General features: G+C 44.5%; 1 protein-coding gene across 3 annotated transcripts in view; it reads right to left on the bottom strand.

Annotated features, from left to right (window-relative positions):
• Positions 1–27,266, bottom strand: part of APPL2 (adaptor protein, phosphotyrosine interacting with PH domain and leucine zipper 2) — a 52,910-nt gene that overhangs the window by 6,526 nt on the left and 19,118 nt on the right. For 2 of the 3 annotated variants that reach the window (XM_073788243.1, XM_019952707.3), the window contains exons 5-17: positions 23,487–23,574; positions 19,907–19,948; positions 19,732–19,790; positions 18,483–18,629; positions 15,058–15,140; positions 11,268–11,426; positions 9,612–9,800; positions 8,445–8,487; positions 8,306–8,362; positions 8,117–8,205; positions 2,827–2,982; positions 2,612–2,664; positions 794–968 (exon numbers count right to left, since the gene is read on the bottom strand). In XM_073788243.1, coding sequence (XP_073644344.1) covers positions 794–968; positions 2,612–2,664; positions 2,827–2,982; positions 8,117–8,205; positions 8,306–8,362; positions 8,445–8,487; positions 9,612–9,800; positions 11,268–11,426; positions 15,058–15,140; positions 18,483–18,629; positions 19,732–19,790; positions 19,907–19,948; positions 23,487–23,574 — 1,340 coding nt within the window. The remainder of the gene's footprint in view (positions 1–793; positions 969–2,611; positions 2,665–2,826; positions 2,983–8,116; positions 8,206–8,305; positions 8,363–8,444; positions 8,488–9,611; positions 9,801–11,267; positions 11,427–15,057; positions 15,141–18,482; positions 18,630–19,731; positions 19,791–19,906; positions 19,949–23,486; positions 23,575–27,266) is intronic. The other variant, XM_073788244.1, reaches the window with a different exon arrangement.

Here is a 27,266-nt window from a genome sequence, read left to right as displayed (position 1 = left end):
GTCAGCCTCATATGTAATTTAAAAATTTCTAGCAGCCACATCAAAAAAAGTGAAAACAGCTGAAATTAATACACTTTAATAAGTTGAAAATATTACCAGCTAGGTGCATTATTAATTTAAAAATTACTTTGCATTCTTTTTTTGGGGGGATAGTATGAGATCTTAAATGTTTGGTATGTGTTTTACACTTAAAACACTTCTCAATTCAGATGAGTTAGGTTTCAAGTGTTACATGTAGCTACAGTATTGTACAGCGCAGGTCTTAATGCCCATGGCAGCCACAGCTTGACTGTCATTTGCCATCATTCATATGGATCTTATTACTTGAAACCACAAATCATGTAGCTAACATGACTTGGCTTCTTTATTTTCAGCCCAACAAATATTAATCAGATTTTCCTTGTGGTGGTCTAGTTATCTCAGGCAGGCTCATGTTCTGTTTTCATAGTTTTTAATTTTTATAAATAGTACTCTCAGAGATGGAAGAGAAAAAACAAAAACACTTCCACTTGCAACCTCTGAGATACAGAGAGTAACTCTTTGAGTGATGGCATCTTTACGCCCAACAGGGTAGAATTCACTCACCACTAAAGATACCAGTTGCTAAAAATATCAGCTCATATCTTTAAGGGCACTTCGTCTAGCCAATGTATCTTATAAAACCAAAATGTAAAAAACAGCAGAAACATGAGTAGCATCTTTACTTACTATGAACATTCTCGATGGTTAAACGTGCTTTCAAAGGGGAATCAGTCAAAGCTGTAAGAAAATCTGAAAACGAAACTGAATGTACCTCAGAGCTTGACTGGTGACCATCAGATGGGATTCTGTCATACGGAAGATGTTATGAATAGCCCGAGCAGCCAATACTTGTCTCATCGCTTCGTAAATCACTTCAGTAGTGTTGTCTGTTTTAACTGCCATTGATCCCAAAAACCGAACTATAAACATCTGTTGCAAAAGAGAATCTGCAAGAGAGCATTTTCTGCTCAGGATCATTTCACTTCCTGCCTGTCGATGCGCATACCAGAAGCACATGTGCTGGTCTGAGAACAGGCTGAAGACCTAGGGTTTGCCTTGCTTTCTGGAGGGCTTTCTACCAAAACTCCTGAATACTCTGCTTTTATATAAGCCACAAATTGCCAAAGCTCTGAATCTCCTATTGTCCATATTTTGTCTGTTTGGAACTATTCATTAGACTAGAAAAGCACCTCTTTTTCTTCATCTATAAAATGAAACCACATGAACATCCTTCTAGCATGAAAACTCTAGGTTGACTACACGTAAGTGGCAGTATATGCATCTTACTTTTTCTCTGAAAATAAGAGCTTTTCCACTAGACAATAGAAAACTCATTCATTACTTTGGCCCGCTGTAAAGTCCTCTTACAGAAGAAAATGTATTTGAAGAAATAAGACCTGATGTTGGGTTTCATTCAAATCATGCACATCATTTATTACTGAAGGGCAGTGATGACGTTCCATAAACTAATGGAGAATGCAGAACTATCAGCTTATTTGATGCTAATGAGCTGGCAGTATTGGCTTCTTGATAATGGCACGTAACCTGACAAACTGAATAACAGCAGCCACACCTGGAAGATCATGAAGAAGGTTTAAAAGATCCTTTTTTTTTTTTTTTTCTGTAAGAACAGTAATTCACTTATCCACCATTTGAAACTAAGAAGGCTACTTTTTCTTCACTTGTTCTCCCTATGAGTATCCTTGCCCCTAAAAAATAAGGGTTAAAAAAAACTTATTAGGAAAATATAACTGATATGTTGTAAATGGTTACTCCCATATGAAGCTCGTTTTTACAAGTTAGAAAGTTTTTTATGTAGACAGTTAAGAAACTGGACTGTGTGAGAAGTCAGCTAGATAGTCAGATTTGATGCAGAGCCTATTAACATCATTTTTTCTTTTTTTACCTAAAGCTGTAAGGAATGCCAGTTCTCAAGTCCTACTTTTAAATTTAAATAAGTGGCATTTCATTCTAATGACATTCTCAGGCTTCAGTCAAGGGCTGTGTTAAAATGAGGTCTTGCCCGCACTTCTAAATTGCCTTGGCTGGGAAGTGTAGCTCTTGGGAGTAGCAGGTTTTGGTCAGCTCTACTGAGTATGTTCTTATGTACCTTGTAAGAATGTAAATCAAACACCAAAAATCAGAATCTGAATTTGAACAAATTAAATACCATATTTTTTTCATGTCATCTTCAAATTTAAGAATGAGTTATTTGTGTTTTTGGTTTTCTAAAATGAAATAGCAAGTCTGTGACTCACCCAGATTTTATCCTCTTGGACTTTGTTTTGCAGTAATGTTATAGCAAATTTAGATTTGGCAGCATTTCTCTGCAGGAGCTACAAAAAGGGCATGGATGTGGCTGATGGTACGACAGCTGCAGGAAATCTGTCAGCCTCCCCTTAGTGTTTATGCCAGGATGGTCCTAACTGCATGTGTCCTAGTGAGTCTGCAGAGAACACACATCTGTGGATCATAATTTCAATTCATATTTCAAGTCAAAGCTCTTTAGAACATGACTTCACATCTTATTTCAATGGCCCTGGTCATTTTGTGCCGGGGAAAGAATAAGAACACAGAACTAGCCACTTACCTTCTGTTTCTGGAAACGTCTCATCCTCAGTTTCACCAAAAGGGTTGATACGCCTAGGGGAATAGCCAGAGTCAAACATCCTGACAGTTTCAGCTAAAGGGACACGTGACACTTGAACTCTAAGTCAGAAGGTGATAGTCTCTGGAGGTGGGTAGGGACACGAGATGTTAAATTTATTTTCAGTTCTCCCAGAGATAAACCCCCTTAGCCCATACCTGCTCCCTCTGTTCTGATCAAGGAATTCTGTAGCAGGAAGTACAATGTCAAACTGAATAGGTGTTCCAGGTGCAATTAGTTGTTCAGCTTCAGGTATGACTGCTGCTTTGGGAACAATCTTGTCATTTTCCACCTCTGAATTTTTCATGTTCTGGCTGGAGTACAAAATAGGAAAAAAAATTTTTTTTTTAAATCCCTTTTAACCTTAAGCTTTTACAATCAAATGAATACTTGTTGAATGCCGATGTAACTTTTACAAGTAGATAAGGGAGAAGATTTAACCCACTCTACCAATAAATCTTCGTAAAATGTCATTTACGTCCATGGTTAAAATCCCTCAGATCTCCACATTACCTATAGCTTGTTCTGGTGCACAGCATTCTGCATTGTTAAGACTACTTATTATATTACCTGTTAATTTCCTGTTTGTATCTTTCTCTTGTTGAGACAGGTTTTTGAGGGTGGGAGCTATATAGCTAAATCATATTTATTACTTGGTACGTAGTAGGTACTCAAAACCGTTAGCTGAATGAATAATACATCTTGGCCTAGCATTCAACCACCTGGCTGTCCTTTCTCCTGAAGGTCTCCCTCTCCCCTCCCTTAATGCATCCTCCACTAGAGCTACACCAAACACGCACGTGCTTCTCATTTCCAGCTCCATCGCAGGTCTGCTGCTCACTCACTCTCTCCTGCACTTCAAACACCAGCTCAAATCGCCACTCATCCGCTAGGCCTTTCAAGCCAGCCTGACCCTCTCCTTCCTCTGCAGTCCTGTGGTTCTTCTCAGTAAGCCACGAGGACAGTCTTGGATCTCTATGTGCCTCCTGAGCTTAGCACTGTGCCCACATGTACTGTTTTGAGACTGTGGCACGTAAAAGGAGAGCACGGTCTGTAGTAATTGATGTGCCTCCATGTTTCTCTTCCAGTGTCAGAATGCTGTAATCTAACCTTTCATGTTTATAATCTTTTCTCCCCAGCTAGAGTGTAAAAACCTTTGAGGGGCAAATCGTGTAAAAGTATTTTGATTTCTTACATTGTTTGAACCATAAGAAGACTCTCAATATCTTTCCATTCATTTGATATTTTGTATATCAGTATTGCAAATTTCTCAAGTATGTCAATAAGTAAATAGGTTGTATGGGGCTTCCCTGGTGGCACAGTGGTTGGGAATCCGCCTGGCAACGCAGGGGACACGGGTTCGAGCCCTGGTCCAGGAGGATCCCACATGCCGCAGAGTGGCTGAGCCCGTGTGCCACAACTACTGAGCCTGCGCTCTAGAGCCTACGAGCCACGACTACTGAGCCCACGTGCTGCAACTGCTGAAGCCCGTGCGCCTAGAGCCTGTGCTCCACAACAAGAGAGGCTACTGCAACAAGAAGCCGGCACACCACAACGAAGAGTAGACCCCGCTCGCCACAACCAGAGAAAGCCCATGCGCGGCGGCGAAGACCCAATGCAGCCAAAATAAATAAATAAATAAATTAAAAACAAATAGGTTGTATGGAACTGTTATAGCATCAGCTGACGAATGAGCATAATGAATGGAAAATGGATACAAGCACAATAGACAGAATGGTAGACGGTCACTGCAAGGAGAGATGCTTAGTTTTAACCTCCGTTATTAACAGAAAAGGAAACCGAGGCCTCTAGAGAAGTTGAGTGGTAATCCTGAAGGCACTCAGTTACCTGGGGTCAGCTAGATTAAGAACTGAGGTCTCCTCACTGCCAGCACAGCGCTCTCCCACAGTGTCACACTGCCTCAGTAACCAAAATCAATCACATCTGCTCTATGGTCCAGTCTTTAAGAGAGGAGTATGACACAGTAAGTGAAGCACTGCAGGAAGGGGTGAGTAGAAGCTTCAAGGGAAGGAAGCGAGTCCCAAGATTTTGGCTCCCTAGTGGGATGAGGGGAGACCACACAAGGAAGACAGGATGGGGCCGGGCTGTTAACACCATCGGGTGAGGTCTAACTTGACTCTGCATGTAGGCGGCCACTGAAGACTCTTTGAACAGAGGAGTGAAATGGTAGAAATTAAAGCATCACGTGTGCTCTGCATGTCACCAACTCGAATGGACACTTTGGGATCATCATCCCGTTTGATCTCCCGAAGCATCTAACATAACTGACCTCTCCTCCGTGAGATTCTCCTTCTTGGTTTGTGCTGATGCCACACGTTATAGGTTTTCCTCCTACTCTTCTGCTGTTCCTGCAGTGTTTTTTGCAGGCTCCTCCTCTAATCCACATGTTGGAGCTCTTTAGACTTCTGTCCCAGGCTCCACTTCCCTCCCTCTACACTCTCCCTAGCTGACCTCTTCTACCACCACTTCCGTGCTGATGGGCTCCCAATTCAGACTCAGCCCAGACATTTTCTTTGCCCTCCAGACATATATCAGTTGACTACTTGACAATTCACTGGAATGTCTCACAAGCCTCTCAAACTTCTGTCATAAACCGAACTCCTGATACTGACTACCAACTCTTCATGTCTTCATGGTGGTGTCATATCGCCACCAACTGCCAAGGTGTTCAACCCAGACTGTGGTCATCCTTTGTTTGTTCCTTTCTTTCCACTCCGCATCTCACATAACAAACGTCCTACAGATTCTGCCTTCAAAGTAAGTCCCCAATCCACCTACTTTTCATCTCCTCTGCCATGATCCGTTTAAGACACCATCGTGTTCTCCTGGACTATTGCTACAGACTCCTCACTGGACACCTGCTTGCCCAGCTCTGCCTTGTGTATCCTCCACAGCAGCCAGAGCTGACCGTGGAAAATGTAAAGTGGATCATCTCTCTTTCTCTCACTCTCTCACACACACACCCCTACCTCTAAAACCCTTCCAGAGCTCCCCAAACCCCTGCCCTGACTTCCTTCATGATCTGTCCCTACCCCCCTCCCTCCCAACCTCATCTTGCTCTATGACCTCCCTCTGCCGACCACTGTCTAGTTACAGTGATCTCCTTTCAGTTCCTGAAAGACACCAAGCTCTTCTCTGCCATTCAGCCTCCACAGCTGGGATCAGAAATGCACTGCCTCTGGCTCTTTGCAAGAGAGGCTACTTCTCATCTCTTACTTCTCAATTTAATTATCTCTACAGACAGGCCCTAAATAGGTCTTCTCCTTATTCTCCACGACAGCACCCTCATCTTTAACATAATAGTGCTTTCCTGTATTTTAACTATTTGTTTACCTTTTGCCTGTCTTCTCCTACAAGTCTGTAAGTTTCACGATCTAGCTCAGCGCCTGGAAACATACATCTGTTGAACAGCTGGATTAAGTGAATGAATATTACATATAAGTAACCGCAGAACGAGGGAAGGCCACGTAGGAAATCTGCTTGGAAGTGAACGGCAGTTTGTTCCCAAGAACAGAGTTTCTCTGCTTCATTCTCCCACTGTCATCAAAACACCTCTTTATTCCTAATGAGCTGACCCTAAGAGAGATGCTAGCCCGGCCCTCCACTGCTCTGGGGCCATCATCTGGCAGCCACATCTGTCACCCTTCCGATCTTTGCATTGATTCAGCTGTCTGGCTACAGTCATTTTTTTTTCCTAGGGATTCTTCTGTATCCCTTCTATGGGTTCCTTTCTAAGCATGTGATTTACTTATTCTATTGTAGAACAGAGGAGAAAAATCAGTTACTGAATAAATAAATCTGAGCTGCAGACTGTTTTTTTAGAAAACCAATCACACCTTCTGATTACACCCCAGAAAGACAGCATTTTAGAGCTGGAAGAGGCCTTGGAGGTGGTCTGATTTCTCTCATCTTATATCACAAAGTTGAGGAGACAGAGGCCCAGAGTGCTGACGACCCACTCAAGGACATCTAGCTGTGTTCAGAGCTGTTATTAAGACCATGTCTCCTAACTCCAAGTCTAGTGCAGGGTTCTCCACTATGTCCCTCTAACACTCGTGTGGCTTTACAGAGAGAAGACAGACACATTTAGCCAGTACAATGCTCACAGGTTAGCCCCACTGGCCAGATCTGTATTTCCATTTCCATTTATAAAGTGCTTTCCTTAAAGCTGCACTTAGTAAACATGCTACTTTTGTGTAAACTGTTACCCTTAAATTATGGCACTGGAGTGTTCTCAGACTTGTTGCCCCGTCCCCATTTTTATTCCCTTTGCTCAGGTTCTCATGTTCTGTTTCACAGCTACTATCACAGGGACATCCCGTGGGGCCTCGCTGCCCTCCCTTCTCCCGCCCCACCCGCTCTCTCCCAGAAGGTGCCGCCCAGCAGTCTTTCCAGCTGGTTCTGACTATGCCTCCCCTCTTGTCAAAGCCTGCAGTTCTGTTCCCCTGCCTGTGGCTCCTCAGCAGGGCACCTAGTTCTTTCACCATCGGACTCAGCCTACTCTCTGCTTTCTCTCGGGCTGTTCCTCCTGGCGTCCCAGGGCTGGGTGTGCGAGCGCTAGCTCCACACTGCACCGCACTGAGACCCTGGGAAGTTACTCAACCACTCTGAGCTTTCTGACAACTTTCTTCTGGAGTCATCAGACAGTATCTGTAAAACATGTAATGGGATTCTTTCTACCATGCCACTAAAGATGGAGGCCTAATACAGTCATGATTTCAACTTGCCCTGTGATGCCATGCTTTCATTAGCATAACAGATAATACAGCCTTCTATTATTTAATCAAATGGAAACTCCCATTAAGATGGCATTCCTGGAATAAATCCTAAAGCAGTATTCAAAACAAGAGGAAAGCTGTATGTGTGAAAATGCTCACTATAAACAACAAGAGCAAACAAAGGAAGGGGAAGCAAACTAAATATTCACATAGTCAATAATAATAAATGATGGATAGTGTGTAAAGGAACAATTACGAAAAATGTGAAAATATGAAAAATATATATGTGAAATAAATGCACATATGATAAGGCCTGCACCATAACATGGACACATAAAAGGTGATTTTCTTCCTTATTTAAAAAAAATTTTGTTTTGGTTTCATGATTTTGTTGATGCTGATACGAAATGTGGGGAGAACTCCTGACTAGCAGGATACTCAGTGCATGTCCTATGTGCTCAGGCTGCAGCTGCATGGTCCAGGGGAAGGAGGTGGACATTGAAAGCAGACAGCTTTGAATTCTGACTCGGCCCCTCACTTGTGGTGTGAACATGGGCAAAGTATTTACCCTTTCCTGGTCAGAGTTACTGCTTCTGTACAACAGGGCTGAACACCACAGTGCTGTAAAGATGAAATTCCTAGTACAGGTGAAATCCCTAATACACAGTTTGGCTCCACGAAAGCTAGTTTTTTTCTGTCCTTTAGTTACCTGGGGCAAGGGCTTTCTTGTTTTTTTGCAAAACTTGTAATTGGAGTCACTGCTTGCAGAGCCGTCTGATTCAACTTGATGGCGACTGCCTAAAAATCCAGAGGAAGACAGGCTCAGTTCCAAGAGGTGGACGCTTACCTTTCACATTGAGAAAAGAGCGGAGACGCATGTAGGGCAGCTGTGAATTACCTCTGGGTTGTCAGTCAGGTAGATCTGTCTGGAGATGTTGTTTATTGCACATATCCACTGTAGATGACATTAAAACAAGTGCTGAATCCCAAAGTCACCCACTATACCAGAACAGAAGTGAAACAAACAAAACCCTTACCTCTTCGTTTTCCTTTCTGCTTTCCGCCTGGAGGATTATTCCCCTGAAATAAAGTACATCTAAGTAAGTGCTTCCTGGACCTCAGTGACTGAATATCTGCATGCAGCGGGCCAGGAATAAGACACAAACAATTCTGCTCTACTCTGCGAAGGCGTCACTCTTAAAGGGACTCCACACCTGCCAGTCCCTCTGTTCCTCATCTCATCTGTGGGAGGTGGGGAACATGGACTTTATCCCTATTTCTTATCTGAGGGAACCAAGGCCCAGAGGAGTTAAGTAACTGCCTGGGACTGTGACTAGAATCCAGAAGCTTCGTTCCCAGGTCATTTACCATCACCCAGAGAGGAAGGATGATGTCTAAAAATGCTCTGCCATTCTGGGAGAAGAGATGGTCTACGTCATACCAACGCTGCCCCCCCCCAAGAATGTGCTATTGTTCAAATAAAATCTCAACTCAGAAGCCCAACAGAGAAAGCAAACGCAAGCAGAGCAGCTCTGAGAACGGGGCCACTCCTCTCCCTCAAGCAGGTGAAGCCTGGAGCACTTCATGGGGCTCCAAACTCCTTGGAGCAGTTTGAAACCACTGCTCTAAGTGAGAGGGGGTCCCCCTGGGATGGGATCTACTGTGATGACACACGGCTGCCATTCTGCAAACATGGCCTCTCCCGGGCCCAAGGTGCACGGCAGATGTGGGGACAGAGTGCTGACGAATAACTCTGCTGCAGCGGCATGTCCTGTTCACATCTCCTGTGTCAGCTGGGGAAGCGGACTCCTCAGGCAGGCACCCACTCTCCCCGTCAGCCCCCAGACCCCGTGATGTGGACACAAAGGCTTGTCTAGAACAGACGAGGAGCGGCTATGGCCCCACCCCTCTCTGAGTCTCCGCTGACAAACAGCTCCTATCGCCGTCTTACACGTGGAGGTCACCTCTTCTCCATAGCCACAGACAAATCCTCTCTGGGACCTCTTAGATAAGGCAGGCTGGATTCCATATGGTCATGTGTGCTTGCTTAAAGAGGACATAAAACCACCCTCCCGAAAGGTCAACACCACCCAGAACAGGGCCTCCCCTGTGGAGGGCTGGCACAGAGGAGTGACCTAGGAGGCCCTTGGCAGAAGTGGGGTCACTGCACCTGTTTCCTCCCACATAAAACCCGTGTGGCCTACGCTTTTCCATTGGGAGTGGTGATCTGGAAGCAGTATCGTCGGTCTTCACAGTCCACCGCCATCACTGAGCAGTTGTCCAGGTCCTGGATCAAGCCTCCAGCCACGGCGCCCCTGGGCTGACACATGAGATTCCCACCTTGGGTGAAGAAGTAGAGTCTCTCCCAGGTGGTGGTGACCAGCCCTGTTTTACTGTAAGAATTGTGTTGTGAAAAGCTCGTTAGTCCTAGGAAGCATAAGAGGCACCTCAGTCTTGCTGCCTCTTTATGGGTATTGGTAGCATTTTAGAAATAATGTGTTGCTTTACATTAAAGCAAAACTTCTCTGAAAAGAATTCAAGTGCAAAGAGTAGCAGGAGAGGCACAGGTTAGCTTGAATGAGCTGGGAGCTGATGGGCTCTGCTCAGACGGGAAAGGCTGGTCCACAGCCAACTCCAGGGTGGGGGCAGGGGGCGCCCACCCCCACTGCAGCCAGTCTCTGGCTTCTAAAGCCAGGATCTGGAAACAGAATTAGTCCATCACCATCGGGAACTGAAAACCTGGAAGATCATTTCTCTAAGACACAGAGCTGAACTGCTCTAAGTCTAGTTAGAGTGACCAGGGTTACCCCGGCCACAGCGCACACCCCAGAATCCTGGGCACTTTATACCAGATTGGGTTCTGCTCCAGCTACATGTTATGCTTCTTCTGTGGGCTGTTTACAAGAGAAAAATCTAGTTCCTGGCAAATAAAACCAGAACCTTGTGGAGTTTTCTATCTGTACAGAACTAAAGGAGACCTCTGGCTTGTGATCTCAACGCGCTTTACAGACCTCTGAAAGGCTCTAACCTGGTAAGAAAACAGCTGGCAATTCCTCTTCACACATCCTCCACTTGGGGGATATCAAATATATTTATTTGATTCGGTATTTACTGAGTAGCGACCATGTATGGGGCACTAGGTTTCCTGCCTCAATAATGGTAACAGCTAACATTTGAGTACTTATACCTGCTAGGAATTACCTCACTCAATCTTTGAGACAACTTTATGAAGTAGGTGCAATCTTCAGCTCTATTTTACAGATGAAATGCCGGGGCAGCGGGGCCCAGCTGGGCCAGGATGTCTGACCAAAGTCAGAGCTCACCACCACACCTGACAACAACCCCACCTGCTCTCAGACACAGTCAAACCTGGGCACCTCTTTAATTCACAGTGAACATCTGAAACCTGAGGGTTAAACATGGGGTTCAGTCTATATGAACCTAGATGATTCTGGAAGCTTCCTGGCCCTCAGGCTCTGGCCTCAGTGCTGCATCACCGGCACACTGCTCTCACCCATCAGGGGGTCTGGGGAAGGGTCTCAATGGTCTAGGATGGTGACAGTTAAGAGCAGTCTATGTCAAACGGCCACGGTGACCAGGGAGGGGTGGCCTGTGGTGTCTTGGGAGTCTACACACTGACTGGGTTCTTACTCACACGACTGTTTCAAGCCCCATCTCTCAGTGCAGTTTGGGACCTCGGCCCAGACACTTCCTATGTCCCAGGCAGGAGGGGCGCTGTGGCGGGAGCTATAACCCAACCTCACACACCCCCGCCCTCTGATGGGGCACTTAACAGGTGCTTTTTAGCCACTCCCAGGGAACACAGATTTTAGAAAAGGAGGCAGGCAATGAACTCTCACTTTCTAAGGTTAAGGTAACCAGCCTTCTGGATGAGGTTCCTGTTGATCTGGGGTGCAGCCACATCGAAATCTGGAGTGTAAACAGCTTCCTCAAGAGAAAGTAATTCTTGCTGGGATGCCTGCATCTTCTCCGCTTCCGCTTCCAGTTCCACCTGGATGCTTGAGACAGAAGGTTTCAGGTCAGTCACTTGTCACAGCAGATGGTGGAGCCTCCCCATGGCTTCCTGCCTCACACAGGGGGGCACGACACTCCACCTCCGAGGCTCTGAAAGCTGGAGATCACAGGGACTCCGGTCTGTGCTACCAAATTGTTTATATGACTGTTGTTTTCAAACAGAGCATAACGAATACCACTGGACGATGCCTGAACCCAGCTAAATAATTTCTCTGTTGACACAGTGGTATCCAGTCTCAGACTTGTCGATGCAAGTTTTAGAAGATGAACCCATCCTCAGGAGCCGCGTGTGCTGGCAGCCTGTGAAAGAGCCAGAAAGGCAAGAAGGAAATGGCAGTCATTTGTGGCCCCCACCCCCAGGTTTAGGCAGGAATGGTGGGGACGGCCACTGGAGACCGGAAGGTGACCAGGAGGTGGTACCAAGGCGCGACAGCAAAGCCAAGAGCAATGCTTTTCCTTATATGAGAGCCTCACAACTGCCCTGAGGCGGTGCAGGCTGGCCGGCCCGTCTGCCCATGGTCTGAGGCGTGGAAAAGCTGGAAGCTTTAGCTTGAAATAAGCAGCTGCCCTTTCTCCCCATAACGTGAGGCCTCAACAGCTACCCCACCCAGGGGTGACAGCCTGGGTGACAGTCCTAAACATAGTCTGCCAAAATGCGCCCTCCATCCGAGAAAACAAACTCTAGAGGCGTTGTTCCACTTCTCCACTGTGTAAAGGAGGTAGGACTGAATTCCGATGTTGAAATCGGGAGGCACCCTAGGGGCTAGGGAGTCTAGTGTTTTACAGAGTGAGCTCCTCAGCATTTCCTTTCAAAAGTGTTCTGTAGGTGAGTGAGATTGGGCTTGTGTGTTCCAGATGCTCCTCTTAGAGGTTCACAGTGTATACCACCTGTATCCTGTTTAATGCGACCCTAAGGCAAGCCGTCAGTCCAAGTTAATTTTGGCTATTTTGATGTTTGAATGGAACAATCTGGGGCTCCACCAACAAACTTCATTAGTTTAACAGGGTTGTCATTGCCAAGGCTGAGAATGGAATGGGAAAAAAGAAGTTAAGCTGTACAGAGGTGGACGGAGGGAGCCAGAAGTATACAGAACCGCTTAGGTCCTTCAGCTTTTGTGAGGAGCCTCTTTGAAGATCTGATGAAAGGTAAGGATTGTCTCCCCCAGAAAAGCCCTCATGTGAACCAACGTGACACCATGCACACAACTCCAGGGAGTTTTTAGTAACTGTACCCCCTCTGCTCCCTGATCCATACAGGGAGGCTCAAAAACTGAGCTAGGGCTTCCCTGGTGGCGCAGTGGTTGAGAGTCCGCCTGCCGATGCAGGGGACGTGGGTTCGTGCCCCGGTCCGGGAAGATCCCACATGCCGCGGAGCGGCTGGGCCCGTGAGCCATGGCCGCCGAACCTGGGCGTCCGGAGCCTGTGCTCCGCAACGGGAGAGGCCACAGCAGGGAGAGGCCCGCGTACCGAAAAAAAAACAAAAAAAACAAAAAACTCTGAGCTAATCCAAGCCTCCCAGAACTCAAAGAACAGGGTAGAAAAGTGACTCCCTTCAACTGTTCCCTTCGAAGATTTTTATTTTAAATCATGTTTCATTTAATTAAAAAAAAGTGCGTGTGTGTGTGTGTGTGTGTGTGTGTGTGTGTGAAGGAGCCAAGAAAAAAGCCTGAAGTGTATCACTGTGAAGTAGGGACTGAAAGAAAAGCCCCTGGAACTGTGGGGTGGTGTGAAATGCCACCCATCTGGGTTTAGGCTGGGTTCTGAATCCTCTCACACCCTGACGCAGTGAGACCAGGCATCCACCTCCCGGGGAAGGACTGCAGAGCCCAGAGCCACCACTAGACGTTGTTCCTTGGCCACTCGGGCTGGCTGGCTGCTGATGCCCAGCAATGTGGCAGCAAGACCCCACCTAGTGGCACAGGCGCAGCAGTATTTATCTACTCACCAGGGTACAACGTAAGGGATAAGAAAACTAGAATTCTTAGCTGAATGCTTCAGCCGTTTGAACCAGGAGGTTCCTGTGCTCCCAGGTTCCACTGGGAGCTCTGCCTGCTGCCCCTGTAACAAGATGTGCCTGGTCAGGCAGCAGAAGCACGACTCACAGAACTAGACCCGGCCCTCGGGAGCAGGCTGTGTGGCCGGGGCTTTCAACGCCAGTCACAGAACTGTGGAAACAGCCGGTGCTGCACTTTGGTGGCCTAGTAACGGCTCAGAGAGACACTGACAAGGAGAGAGGACACAGGCTGCAGGATGTGTGGAAAGATACACACTGCAGCATCTCGGAAATGGGCATGAATGTCCTGCCACCAGTTAATAAAAAAATCTAGTACATGAAAAAAATTTGAAGCACAGGTAGTTCTCTCAGAAACAAAAACCATGGGATTCTGAGAGTTAAGGAAGGTAAGAGAAAGACAGTGAGAGACAAGGGAGAGAGGGTTTTTAAATGACAATTTAATAGGCTCCCTTCTCTCACTTTCTCCTAACCCTCCAGGGGCTAACAATCAAATTAAAAGGCAGGAAACGGAGCTCGGATTTCACAAATTGCCTTCTAGCATAATTATAAATCTAACCTGCATCCAACGATCAGGAAGAAAACAGCTCAGGGACTTTCAGGAAGGAATATATGCTTTCCTAAACCACAGCTCTCCCCTCGTGCCTGTATGATGCTCAGCACTGGTCTTCCTTGGGATTCATTCTCTATCTTCAGCATTGTACGGAAACTTCTGTCTAAATAAATTTACTGCTTGGCCTCCTTAAGGTATTCTGAAATGCAACATCCTCAAGAAAATGAACAACTTTCTCTTCATTTTTCCACACAAAATCCTATACTTATACTTGTTTTGTATATTTACCTATCAACTACACACGTATATACAGAGAGGCGTTATTTCTATACTCCAGGAGTCATGAGGAGTACTCAAGGAACCACACGTCTGCGCTGTTAATGAAATAAGCCTGGTGCTGGCAGCGCCTGGGCGCCTCCCGCGAGCTCAGTACCGCAGACGCTGATGACAGGAAGCAAGAAGACTCAGGGCAGCCCCAGCCTTAATTAAACGTGGGCAGGACAGTCTGCAGAGATGACACTGTATTTGTTAAAAATAAACATTTGCAAGGCTGAACTGCAGTTTGTTAAATTAATTCAAAAAAAGGCTTAAGGCCTTATTTATCTATTATAAATCAATGTGATGTTAAGTTTCCTGAAAAGTTGCAGCACTTCTGGCCGCTAACCCCATTAGCTCTCAAAGAAAAAAGCAAGCATCTCTTCTAAACTGGACTCATAGGCTTATAGCATGTGAAATGTGAATATTAACAAAAGGAGATCCTAAGAATAGGAACTTGGACTTAATGGGAAAGTACTCCTGCGGACATTATAATCTTTTATTTAGTCTTTTAATGTAGTAGATAGGACTCTGGCTCCACACGGGTCAAGAACTGCAGAAATCATGACTTTTCAACCACACCAAGAGCAGCAGCTAAGAGGAGGGCGCTGTTCTGAGCGTTCATGGAGTGGAGGGGGCAGGGGGCTCTCTGGGGCCCTCCCCCCACCTCCCAGAGAGACTGATTCAGCAGGAGAGGCAAAAGGCACACGAGATGTAAACCGGAGCGCAGCATTACCTTTGAACCATGTCTGCAACGGAGGCTAAGAAGCTGTCCATACTTTGGGAAAACATCTCTGCTCCCTTCTTAAAAAAGTTAATCTGAAAGATATAATTATGATATTCTGAAAATTGTCTAAGAAAGGTGATCGATGAATTCATGACATGTGAGACTAACAGCACAGGGCAGCAGACACTGGCTGGCCCCGCCTCACGCACTTGCTGCCTCTCTGCTGAGCCCCACCTCACTGGCTGAGATTGACTCCCAAAGCCCCTGGTGTATCTGTAGAGGGAGGAGGGTGAAGCCTCCTAACTTGCTGCAAGGCAGTAAAGACCAGGGATAATATAAGTGCTTGGTACATACCACCTCATCCGTAATTACTACTGATAATTATTTTGATATTATCATCAGCAGCCTTTTTCCTGTGTGAATTCTAGACAGTAAACGGTTTCTTGAGGGCAAGGATTAGGTCTTGTTCACCTTTGCATCTCCAGGGGCTAAACTGGTGACCAATGACATGCACAGCACCAGCAAGGAGCAGACAAGCAGCGTGCGGCTCTCAGTGAAGTGAAGGCCACCACCGACTGCCCCTGCTCATCGAGCCACGTGCGGCTCTGAACACAGGCTGTGTGGATGGCGGTTTGGCTGCGATCTTGCAGAGGGAAGACCGGGCAGAAGATCCTTAAAAGGCTCTTCCAACCCAGACATCAACTTCAAAGTGACTGTGTATGAGAAGGACACAGCAGGACTGCACAGGTGCTGGACACGGGGGACAAGGCCCCTGCTGCTCCCCAGCATTCTGATCTGGAAGCAGCCCTGGCCCTGGGTGGTGGGCATGGAGATCGACCTCTCACCTCTAGAAGGCTAGTAGGTGTCATCAGCACAGTCTGACTCCTTACACCTGGCTCCCCAGACACCCTGGGGAAGTATGTACACCAAGGTACTTAGTTTTCACAGTACAGAAACACGATGATCATGATTATCCTAATGCAAGGTATACCTGCAGGGAGATGTTCTGGCCCCATGATCTTTGAACCATACAGAGATCAACACTGTAAATGCCATCCTGAGTCCCTGAAATGTTGAATATCAAGGTTTGTTAAATAAGCATTCTACATTTCTAAGTGCACAACATCAAGGTGGCTTTTTCTCTCCTTCCCCTCCCTGAACTCCTTGGAATTTATACTCTAAGTCCATGTCTTAGCTCCTCTACTACTCTGTAAATGCCTAGGGCAGGGGCTCATGCAATCCCTAAAAAAAACCTGATGAATGAACGGATGAAGGAAGGGATACGACACTGGCTTCTACAGCCACATTATGTAGTACTTACCCTGTAAATATGACACTAGGGTTCATTTTTGTGTTCTCATGAACCTGTACACAGATAACAAAACCTCAGTTTGTATGAAGGCCTGAGGAATGAATCATGGTCTAACTGGAAACCTCTTTAATGAGGGCCACGGAAGGAAGAAATGGAGTCAAACCACCTCCACTAAGGTGGGTGGTGCTGAGAAGTCTCGTTCAGTGCAACATCATCCAAAGACCTAAGTTCATGGCCCTTTGTGAACAGCAGGAAGTACTATGGTCATATGACCATCAACTGACAAAGTAGATGCTCAATGGGCATTGGTTAAAGAGGGCTGATGAGGCAGTAGGACAGCAAATGCTTTAGAATCATCCCAAAGATTCATGGTGTCAGACAACAACCTGGTCTTTAGGAAGGAACTATGGTTTTCATCAGGATTAAAAAGTCTGCAGGGTGACATTTTTATTTGGTCTTCTGTCTTGAAATCTGCATACTTTTCATATGAAAAATGAAACATGCCATCCTCGGTCCTCAAAAATGCTGCTGCCACCACCCAACAACGACGGTGTGCTCTGTTCTGACTTCCTAGGCACGGGGGCTACACTGGTGCTAATGCACCCAATGTCTTGTCCTCCCCACTGTGTCCAGGCTGGGAGAGGTGGTGGAGTCCTTGGCCATGGAAGCGAGTGAAACCAGCCAGTATCAAACCCATCCTTTAGGACTTGTGAAGACCCTCCTCTAAACAACCAAGCTCCCTAAGCACTGATCCATCAGGCCTGGAGCAGTTCATCCTTCTGAGATGCTGAGTCCAGGTCCCTCCCTGACTCAGGGTCTCCAACTGAGCAGGAATTACTGCTTCAAAGGCAAGAAATGTCAATCAGGGAGGACAGATGTGAAAGGAGGTATTAATCACAGAGAGCAAAGGAGTACTGGCATTCTCTAACAAAGCAAGGACATCGGCAGGGGCACAGGTGCAACAGGAGAGGGGAGGGTGACAGAGAGTGAGCGAGTATACACGTGTGGACACAGTGCCCATTATGAGGAAGCGGGGGAAGCTCCCAAGGATTTGCTGAGGACTGAAGCCCACAGCTGCACAGTGCTAGTTTTTGGTTTAATCCAGCTTTACTCAGCTGACACAGAAAGATTTTATTGCTCTAGTTAAACACTACCTCTAAAGACACCAAGCTGACCTTAGTGTCCCTATCACTCAACAATAAAATAACCATATGAAGAAGACAGACAGCTGAGCTTAGATGTTTAAAGATCCTCTCTTGTTCTCCTTTTCCCTGAATGAAACTGTATTCTTTTGTAATATATGTATTTTTAAAATGTATTTAAAAAAATAGATGCTCACATGTGGGTTTTTTTAAGTTGCTTTTTTTCTTCTCAACATTTTGCTTCCTCACATTCCTTTCTGTTCCTAGATTGTCAACTGAGAGAAGGTTCCCAGCTGTGTTTCTCACATGCCCAAGTCAACCTAAGTGGGGTCAACCTAAGTGGGGCTAAAGCAGGGCAGGGATGGAGGGTGAGGGCTAGTGCCGCACGGTCAAGGGCCCATCCCAAAACTGGAGCCTCCCTGCAAACAAACGTTCAGTAGCCCACAAAATGGGAGGAAGAAGCCAGATAAATATTCTACAGAGACTTCACCAGGCAATGGCAACATTTCCCCACGCCCCAGATGCCCAGGTCCCAGCAATAACCTCAGCAACGTATCTTTAAAGAACAGCCCAGCTGAGGGTGACCCTTACCACACCGAGCAGCAAAGGATCGTGCGGAGTCCTGGGTTGTAGGCCTAGCTCCACCAACCTGGGAGGCAGCTGCTTCTCAGGAAACTGGACCAGGCCTGGCTTTTATCTGAATCCGACACAAAGGGTCATGCCAGCTCCTCCCCATAGGAGTCTTGAGATCAAAGCCATCATTTCCTGCACGTATAGCCTAGTAAGTCCAACTAATGATGACCCAGCCCCTCTGGAAGCTCTCCAAGTGCTGAATCTCAGAAATTTCTAGGGAGGCTGTGCACCTGTGTTTCTTTCTCTGATGATGCCTCAGTATCTCCTAAGGGCTACATCAGCAGAATGCTATGCTGTTCTCCACAGCTGGCTTAGGTCTGACGCCTCAGGGAAAGGGATCACCCTACCTGTCCGTGGGCAAAGCCTAGCATGGGCTCCATCATGGCCACTCGCTTTCTGTACTGCAGCGCGTTGAGAGCACAGTAGTACTGAAGGGATGAAAGATGCTGTTTCCGCCGGGCAGCTGCCACCTCCTTTACAATTTCAGTCTTCACCTGGTTAAAAGGGGAAAGGAAAACAAACATCAAGTTGTCCAAAGCAAGTGGCAATTCTGTAAGAGCATGCAACTTCAAAACATGTTTGTTTATTCATTAGAACAATTTTTGTGACAAATAAAAAACAGATGAGATTCCACCTCAAGTTTTTAAAAATTCCAAATTAAAAATACCAAATTAATGGCATCTCAGTGTTTGTGAGGCTGCACTGGGGTGAAGACAATACTTTCTGCTGGTAGCACTACAAAGAGCTACAATCCTTTAGGAAAACAATATGGCAGCGTGCATTCGAAGCCGTAACTATTTTGGTTCACTCATAAGATTGTACTCTCAGGAAATCATGGAACAGAAGTAAAAGCTATATGCCTGAAAATATTCGATATTATCTATAGCAGCTAAAAAGCTAGAGAGCATGAGTTAAAAAATCAGAGTCAACATTCAGGGCAAGGAGTTCAAGTGCCCAAGTATATGTGAGTCAGATAACCATATGAGCTATCAAGCTTAAGTTAGAATCATTATGTGATTATCATTTTACAATGGTTCCAAGTTGACATTTAATAAACCAGTTTGAAAAAAGCTAGAACAGAGAAGAAGTCTACTTATGAGATTTGGAATAAATATTTTAAAAATCCAGGGACTTCCCTGGTGGCAGAGTGGTTAAGAATCTGCCTGCCAATGCAGGGGACACAGATTCGATCCCTGGTCCGGGAAGATCCCACATGCCACGGAGCAACTAAGCTCGTGTGCCACAACTACTGAGCCTGTGCCCCAGAGACCGCAAGCCACAACTACTGAGCCTGCGTGCTGCAATTACTGAAGCCTGTACGCCTAAAGCCCATACTCCACAAAAAGAGAAGACACCACAATGAGAAGCCCATGCACCACAACCAAGAGTAGCCCCTGCTCGCCGCAACTAGAGAAAGCCCATGCGCAGCACCGAAGACCCAACGCAACCAAAAATAAATATATTATTTTTTTAAATCCATGTACAGGAGAAAAAAAAGAATTCATCAGGACACCCTCAATGCCACAAATTCACAATAGGGAAACATAAAAGAAGCTTAAGTAAATGAAGTGAAAAATGGAAGGTAGGTATTCGTACCTTTTCATTCTCCTTTTTTTTAGGAAGCCTGCTATATTTTGCCATTGACAGGTCATGCTCTAAAAATAAAGAGATATTTTAGCACCTAGATGGGCTGAAAGGCAAGAACAGTCATTCAGCATCTCCTCCCACAGACATACTAAACTCACATACCAAGAACAGAGAAGATGCTTACCATTGCTGGCGAGTCCAAAAAGATCCTTTAAAGTGCTTACTTCTGAACAAGAGAAAAGAAACATCTTAAAGCAAAGAAAAATAAAATATGCTAACCTGGAGCTCTGTGCTTTCCCAAGAAAATAAAGGTATGTGCGTGGAAGGGGGAACCTCCGCCAGCACCCTCGGGTCCTGGTGCCTGGGGATGCTTGTTTTAATGAAAGAAATCTGAAGCAATCTAGTATACTGTACTTGCGACAAGCCAACACCAATAAATATTACTCCATGTGGGTGCCACACCCATCATGCACAAAGACGGCTTAACAAAGTCTAAGACCAAAAAAACAAAAAGTTAGTGAGAGCAATGACTGTCCAAGGTTAAAAATTTAAAAACACAGAGATATTTAAAAGGAAGTGACACTTTCTTCGATTCTAAAACAATCCATTTTTACTTTGTCAAACAGAGCAAAGCATTTTTCACATCTTCTACATTGTTTTTCGATCTGTTCAAAACTGCCTCCAGCTTTTAAATTTCTCTTCACATTTTTCTTACTCTTTCTGATAGGGGGCTGCTTTCTGCCTTTCTCTTCTTTAATTTTTCATTTCTTTCTCATCTTCTACTTCCTGATGGAGCAGTTTTAGAGTTTCTTCCTCATCAATTTTAAATAGCTTCCTAAATAACTCTTGTATTCTCTTCATTCAGATTATGTACCTATATTGGTGGGTAAATGAAAAAGGCAACAAAATGTAAAATAAAACACCACTCCCACTACTGGGCATATACCCCGAGAAAACCATAATTCAAAAAGAGTCTTGGGGCTTCCCTGGTGGCGCAATGGTTGGGAGTCCGCCTGCCGATGTGGGGGACGTGGGTTCGTGCCCCGGTCCGGGAGGATCCCACATGCTGTGGAGCGGCTGGGCCCGTGAGCCATGGCCGCTGAGCCTGTGCTCTGCAACGGGAGGGGCCACAGTGGTGAGAGGCCCACGTACAGCAAAAAAAAAAACCCCCAAAACCCAAAAAAACCCAAAAAGAGTCATGTACCACATGTTCACTGCAGCTCTATTTACAATAGCCAGGACATGGAAGCAACCTAAGTGTCCATCGACAGATGAATGGATAAAGACGATGTGGCACATAAATACAATGGAATATTACTCAGCCATAAAAAGAAACGAAATTGAGTTATTTGTAGTGAGTCTGTCATACAGAGTGAAGTTAAGTCAGAAAGAGAAAAACAAATACTGTATGCTAACACATATATATGGAATCTTAAAAAAAAAAATGGTTCTGGGTCCTGGCCTAGGGGCAGGCCAGGAATAAAGACGCAGACATAGAGAATGGACTTGAGGACACGGGGAGGGGGAAGGGTAAGCTGGGATGAAGTAAGAGAGTAGCACTGACATATATACACTACCAAATGTAAAATCGATAGCTAGTGGGAAGCAGCTGCATAACACAGGGAGATCAGTTTGGTGATTTGTGACCATCTAGAGGGGTGGGATAGGGAGGGTGGGAGGGAGGGAGATGCAAGAGGGAGGAGATATGGGGATATATGTACATATACAGCTGATTCACTTTGTTATAACGCAGAAACTAACACACCATTGTAAAGTAATTATACTCCAATAAAGATGTTAAAAAACAAAAGCAAAACAAACAAAAAAAAACACCACTAAGCAGAGGGGATGCCAGATTCTAATTTGGTTCTGATTCTGACTCAGGTATGACCCAAGCCAGATACTTAAAATTTCTGTCTTGGTGTCAGCAGAAAAGTATACCTTGATTAACTTTTTTCATAGGTACTAAGAGCTTCTCCTTTTACTACTACTAGATAGTTTTATTTTCTTAAAAAAAAAATCATCATCCTGGGTAAATATTACTGATACTACTAATCCACAAGTTGAGCCCTTTTGGACGAACAAAGGCCACATCATCAACACGACTGGGCATTCTCAATCCTAGGTTCCTATAAACAAACCTGAAAGACATCAATCTGACAATACAAGTCTTAGGGGGTAATTATTTTGTTTCTAAAAGACTTGGAGTTTGTTTTTTAAATGATATCCCCACACATTTCTAATGTTTTCATTTAGAGAAAATCTTTTTTAAAAATGCACGCAATGAGGCTTTCAGTTACTACTGGATAATCAGCACATGACTGCATTTAAGTTTGGGTTTTACATGCAATTACAGACGAGTAACACTAAAAAACACTAAAAGCCCTGCTCAATCAAGGTTTCTCTTTATACAAGCTTACATATTATTTATTATTTTTTATTTATCAAGTGTTAGTGCTATCACTCTGCCCTTGGGTAGAGTTTATGCCAGTTCTGCTATTTCCCCCATAGGCTGCAGATGACATGATCACAGGGGATCTCAAAGTGAGGGGAAAAAAAGCTTCATATTTAAGATTTGGCCTTCCATTTACTGCATCTTTTCTGCCTAAAAAGAAAGTTTTAAACTTCCTGTTTTTAAACAGGAAGTACTATACTGAACAACAGATATTTCAGCACTCAGGTTTAGACTTTTTTGGTCAGCAATGTTTTATAATCAGTGTTCTAGAAAATACAATTCTTTATTCTCTATGCAATGAATATTTTCAATGACATAAGAAAGGACTAAAGGACTAGAAAATCTGCATTCCCTTTTGTAATATCAACTAAGTTTTTTCAAGATTATTTATTTATTTATTTTTTTGCGGTATGCGGGCCTCTCACTGTTGTGGCCTCTCCCATTGCGAAGCATAGGCTCCGGACGCGCAGGCTCAGCGGCCATGGCTCACAGGCCCAGCTGCCCCACGGCATGTGGGATCTTCCCGGACCAGGGCACGAACCCGTGTCCCCTGCATCGGCAGGCGGACTCTCAACCACTGCGCCACCAGGGAAGCCCTTATTTATTCTTTATATTTAGTTTTTGACTACCTTGAATTCAAATGATATAAAATTATTCTAAAGTTTTATTTTAGTTGAAGAATCAAAATTAATCCAGAAGATCAACTAGGCTCTCTGAACTAGTCACAGATACTCCCACTCACTAAAATGGAGCTCCATCAGAACAGGGACCCTATCTACCTTGTTCACAGCTGTACCCCCAGAGTCTCGCAGAGAGAAAGCATGGTCCCCACTCTGTCCTTTCTTCTCCAAGCCTCCCACTTTACATTCCAAAGTGTTCATGGCTCCTCAAGAACAGCACGCCTTTACAAATGTCCCCTAACCTGTAATATAAGCCTGCCGTCTTTGTCTACTTGGTAAACATTTATTTATCAAAACACAGCTCAGAGATCTTCTTCTCTGGGAAGCCTTCCCTGGCACCTCATCCTCAAAGGGTAATCACGCCTTACTGTGTGCCATTTCTATTCCTTGTACATCTCTGTCCTGCTGCCCTCATCACATAATATTACAGTTGTCTGCTTCCAAGTCTGTTTTCTTATTGGCCTGTGACTTCCTTTAGGTGAGCCAAGAACATAGTGAAGATTTAATAAAAGCTGAAAAAGAGGGCATTTCTCAATGATCCACACAGTTAAACAAATAATTGCAGTAAAAATTACTACTAAATGAATTAATATTCTTAAATTATATGGCACTGAACTCAGTTACTTTACCTGTAAGGTCCTTTTCTCGAAACTGTATAATAGGTAGAACCATTGTGTCTGCCAACTGTTTAGCCAGCTCTGTATGGAGAACATTAAGCTGAAAGAAAGAGAAATCTACTGAAGAAAATTATACCCACTATTACTGACACTGTCTTATTTCACTGAGGGATCACACTGAACACATCCATGTGGTTAAAGAGCTCAGTTACACTTCCTTAGCAAATAAATACCCTTCACAAAGCAGTAAATGACATAAGCTAAGAGGTATTAAAAACTAAATGCAAGTTTCCAGCTGACCGGGGCATCAGTTAAGTTTGCTAAGAGTCTCCGAGCCCACAGTTATTGTTTGTTAACTGTGCAAGATGTGGCTCTGTGCTCTTGATGTGAGCCACACCCACCTAGACAGGGAGAAAGCTCTGATGTGCTGGCAGCACAGGTCAGCACTTTGCTGGGCCTCTGTGTGCTCCCACCTAAGAGGGGGCTGAAGTCACCCCTGAAAGACAGGCCTGCTGGGAACCTACTAACCCTGCAACTACAGACACTGGGGGCCGGGGAATTGCCGTGGAGAAAGAATGTTCCCCGCAGAAATAACTCAGCCAGATTTCAGACATCTGACCTTTCTGAGCACAAGAAAGCTGTATTCAAATGTGCTCCTCCTCACTAGATAATTTTAACAGCCCTTGATTCTTTCTCCCCTTCTACCTCAAGGCCTTAACTAAATCCTGCCTTTGTAAATCGTCTAGGAGAAATAAAAATGATCGCCATCAGCACTACCACTTTTGAGCTCTTTCTGTGTGCCGCCTCTACATGCTTTATACCACTCAGTTCCCACCTACTCTGTTAGACGGCTGTTAGTTATTATCCTCATTTTTACAGGAGGGCAAATAAATCGCCAAATCCAGCGAGCAACTAAGTGACACACCTGGGATTTTAATCCTGGGCTACTGGGATCCAAAATCTATGCTCTTTCCAACACACTGTTGGAAAGAGAGTGTGTCTTTCATGCTCACAAAGCTGCCACAACTTTAAACACGTGGTAGTCAGTAATGAACACAGTGCAAGGCCCAGACTTCCGGATATTGTGAGGGTGCTCTGGGATTCCTGCTGGGTATATAAGGGGAGGTCACCCAGCAGTCATCTTGTGGAGTAAACATTTGGCAAAGTTTTCTTTCGGCAGCGATAGCAGTCACGTGTCCGAATCCCCCTTCTGCACACGGATCTCCCCGCAACAGATCTGGTCCTTCAGGGTTGTGCTTGCACAGGCTGCTCTGACAAGCTTAAAGACTGGCTTCAGGTCAACCATCTGTCGGGCCAGGGAGTGACAGGCCAAGAAGTCAATGCTCTCCCTATCTTTCAATCAAGCCAAAGAATGGCAGCTTTTTCTGAGGGGAACACATGAAGACAGCCATGCCAAAACATGCATTAGGATATAATGTGTTAACTACTTTTCCTGAATAGCTTCAATAAGAAATGTACTGTTTTTTGTTTGTTTTTTTTTACTAACAGTTAATTAGATGAATTGGCTCTGCGCCGAATGCTCTGATATAATTATTTAATTTAACCTTTATAACAGCCTAATTTTGTAAAAAATTGTAAAAAACAAATTTTGTAAAAAATTGTAAAAAAACAAAACTCAGAGAGGTTAAATGGTTTTCTTTCCAGTGGTTATGCACTTCAAGAATGGCAAACTTCCTAGCTACTCTACTACTGCTTCTTAAGGATCAAGTGGTCCATGTCACCAACTTTTTGCCTTGGGGCTCTGAGAGGTAAGGGATGATCACTTCCAAACACAGCACCTTTGCTGAGGAGAGTGCGAAGAGCACAGACCACCTCTTGGCACTTCAGTATCGTCACACAGAAAATGGGCATAACAGCATCTTCCTTGCATGGCTCTTTTGACGATAAAACAAAACATGAATAGGAAACACTCAGAGCAGAGGGCCTGACACATAGTGGGCAATGAAATCCATAATGTCAAAGATTTCCTGTCTCAGATGCACTAAAAGGAAGTAATCTAGAAACCTTGCTTTTGGTACAATCACCAAGGATAAAAAAATCTCTGTATGCCTAGGACATTGAATACCTGAATCTAATGCATTCTATTAAATATAAGCAACACAAATCTCTACTTTTAGTTGGATTTTTCAATTTCTGAGTCAAGTTACTTCTCTTGAAAAATTTTCAACCTGATGCAGGCCCACCTTTTGAGAAAACCACCTCAAAAGCTACTCCACTCTTCCCACCTGAGTTAACTGCTTTCCCTGGCTTAGGTCTTGACATCAAGAGGCTTGTTTAAAAACTCACAGTGTTAAGCTTCCAGGAGGCCATGACACTGCCTTTAAACCACAATTCTAGGCTTCCATCCTTCTGGAATGATTCACCCCCCACTAAAGGAACTGTCATTAGCTAATAGGCAAATGAAAAGATGCTCGACATAGCTAATTGTTAGAGAAATGCAAATCACAACTACAATGAGGTACCACCTCACACCGGTCAGAATGGCCATCATAAAAAAGTCTACAAACACTAAATGCTGGAGAGGGTGTGGAGAAAAGGGAACCCTCCTACACTATTGGTGGGAACGTAAATTGGTGCAGCCACTAAAGAAATCAGTATGGAGGTTCCTTAAAAAACTTAAAAACAGAGTTACCATATGACCTAGAAATCCCAATCCTGGGCATATATCCACAGAAAACTCTAATTCGAAAAGATACATGCACCCCAATGTTCACAGCAGCACTATTTACATGGCCAAGACACGGAAGCAACCTAAGTGTCCATTGACAGATGAATGGATAAAGATGTGGTGTGTATACACACACACACACACACACACACACACACACACAAAATGGACTACTACTCAGCCATAAAAAAGAATGAAATAATGCCATCTGCAGCAACATGGATGGACCTGGAGATTATCATATTAAGTGAAGTTAAGTCAGAGAGAGAAAGACAAATATCATATGATATTACTTATACATGGAATCTAAAACATGATACAAATGAACTTATTAACAAAACAGAAACAGACTCACAGACATAGAAAGCAAACTTATAGTTTCCAAAGGGGAAGAGGGGAGGAATAAATTAGGAGTTTGGGATTAGCAGATACAGCCTACTATATATAAAGTAGATAAACAACATGGTCCTACTGTATAGCACAGGGAACTATATTCAATATCGTGTACTAAACTATAACAGAAAAGAATATGAAAAAAAGATACATATATCTGAATCACTTTGCTGTACACCAGAAACTAACATTGTAAATCAACTATATTTCAATAAAAAATTAATTCAAAAAAAAGAATCATCATTCCCACTTATGAAAATACAGCTCTGAGTAAATATCTTAATGTAGAAATCCTGGTTTAGGGTTTTGACAACTAATCACATCTCCTGAGCAAATCTCCTCTAGTCAAGAAAACACATAACTTCAGTGGGTGTAGACTACTGCTTCTCCCCCTGGGTTATTCATTCACTGTTAATTAAGAAAAATTCTTCTCCCCACCTTCAAAAAAATTTACTTTCTGCTCCTCTCTAATTCCATTCTCCATTCATCCTCCTCCTCTTCTGGAATAGATATGCATCCATATTATCACACACTTCAAAGAGCCACAGCAGTGGGACAGAGGACAAAGTTCACAAGGAAGTGGACAGTTTGTATCTATATCCCCGGTGCCTAGAATTGCATCTGCTAGATAGCAGGTGGTCAGTAAATGTTTGTTGAATGAATAATGCCTCGGTGAACGGATCTGTTGAATGAATGAACAGGCATCTGGT

The sequence above is a fragment of the Tursiops truncatus genome, chromosome 11 (assembly GCF_011762595.2).
Source record: "Tursiops truncatus isolate mTurTru1 chromosome 11, mTurTru1.mat.Y, whole genome shotgun sequence".
Classification (NCBI taxonomy): domain Eukaryota; kingdom Metazoa; phylum Chordata; class Mammalia; order Artiodactyla; family Delphinidae; genus Tursiops; species Tursiops truncatus.
This window is presented reverse-complemented; position numbering and strand designations above follow the sequence as displayed.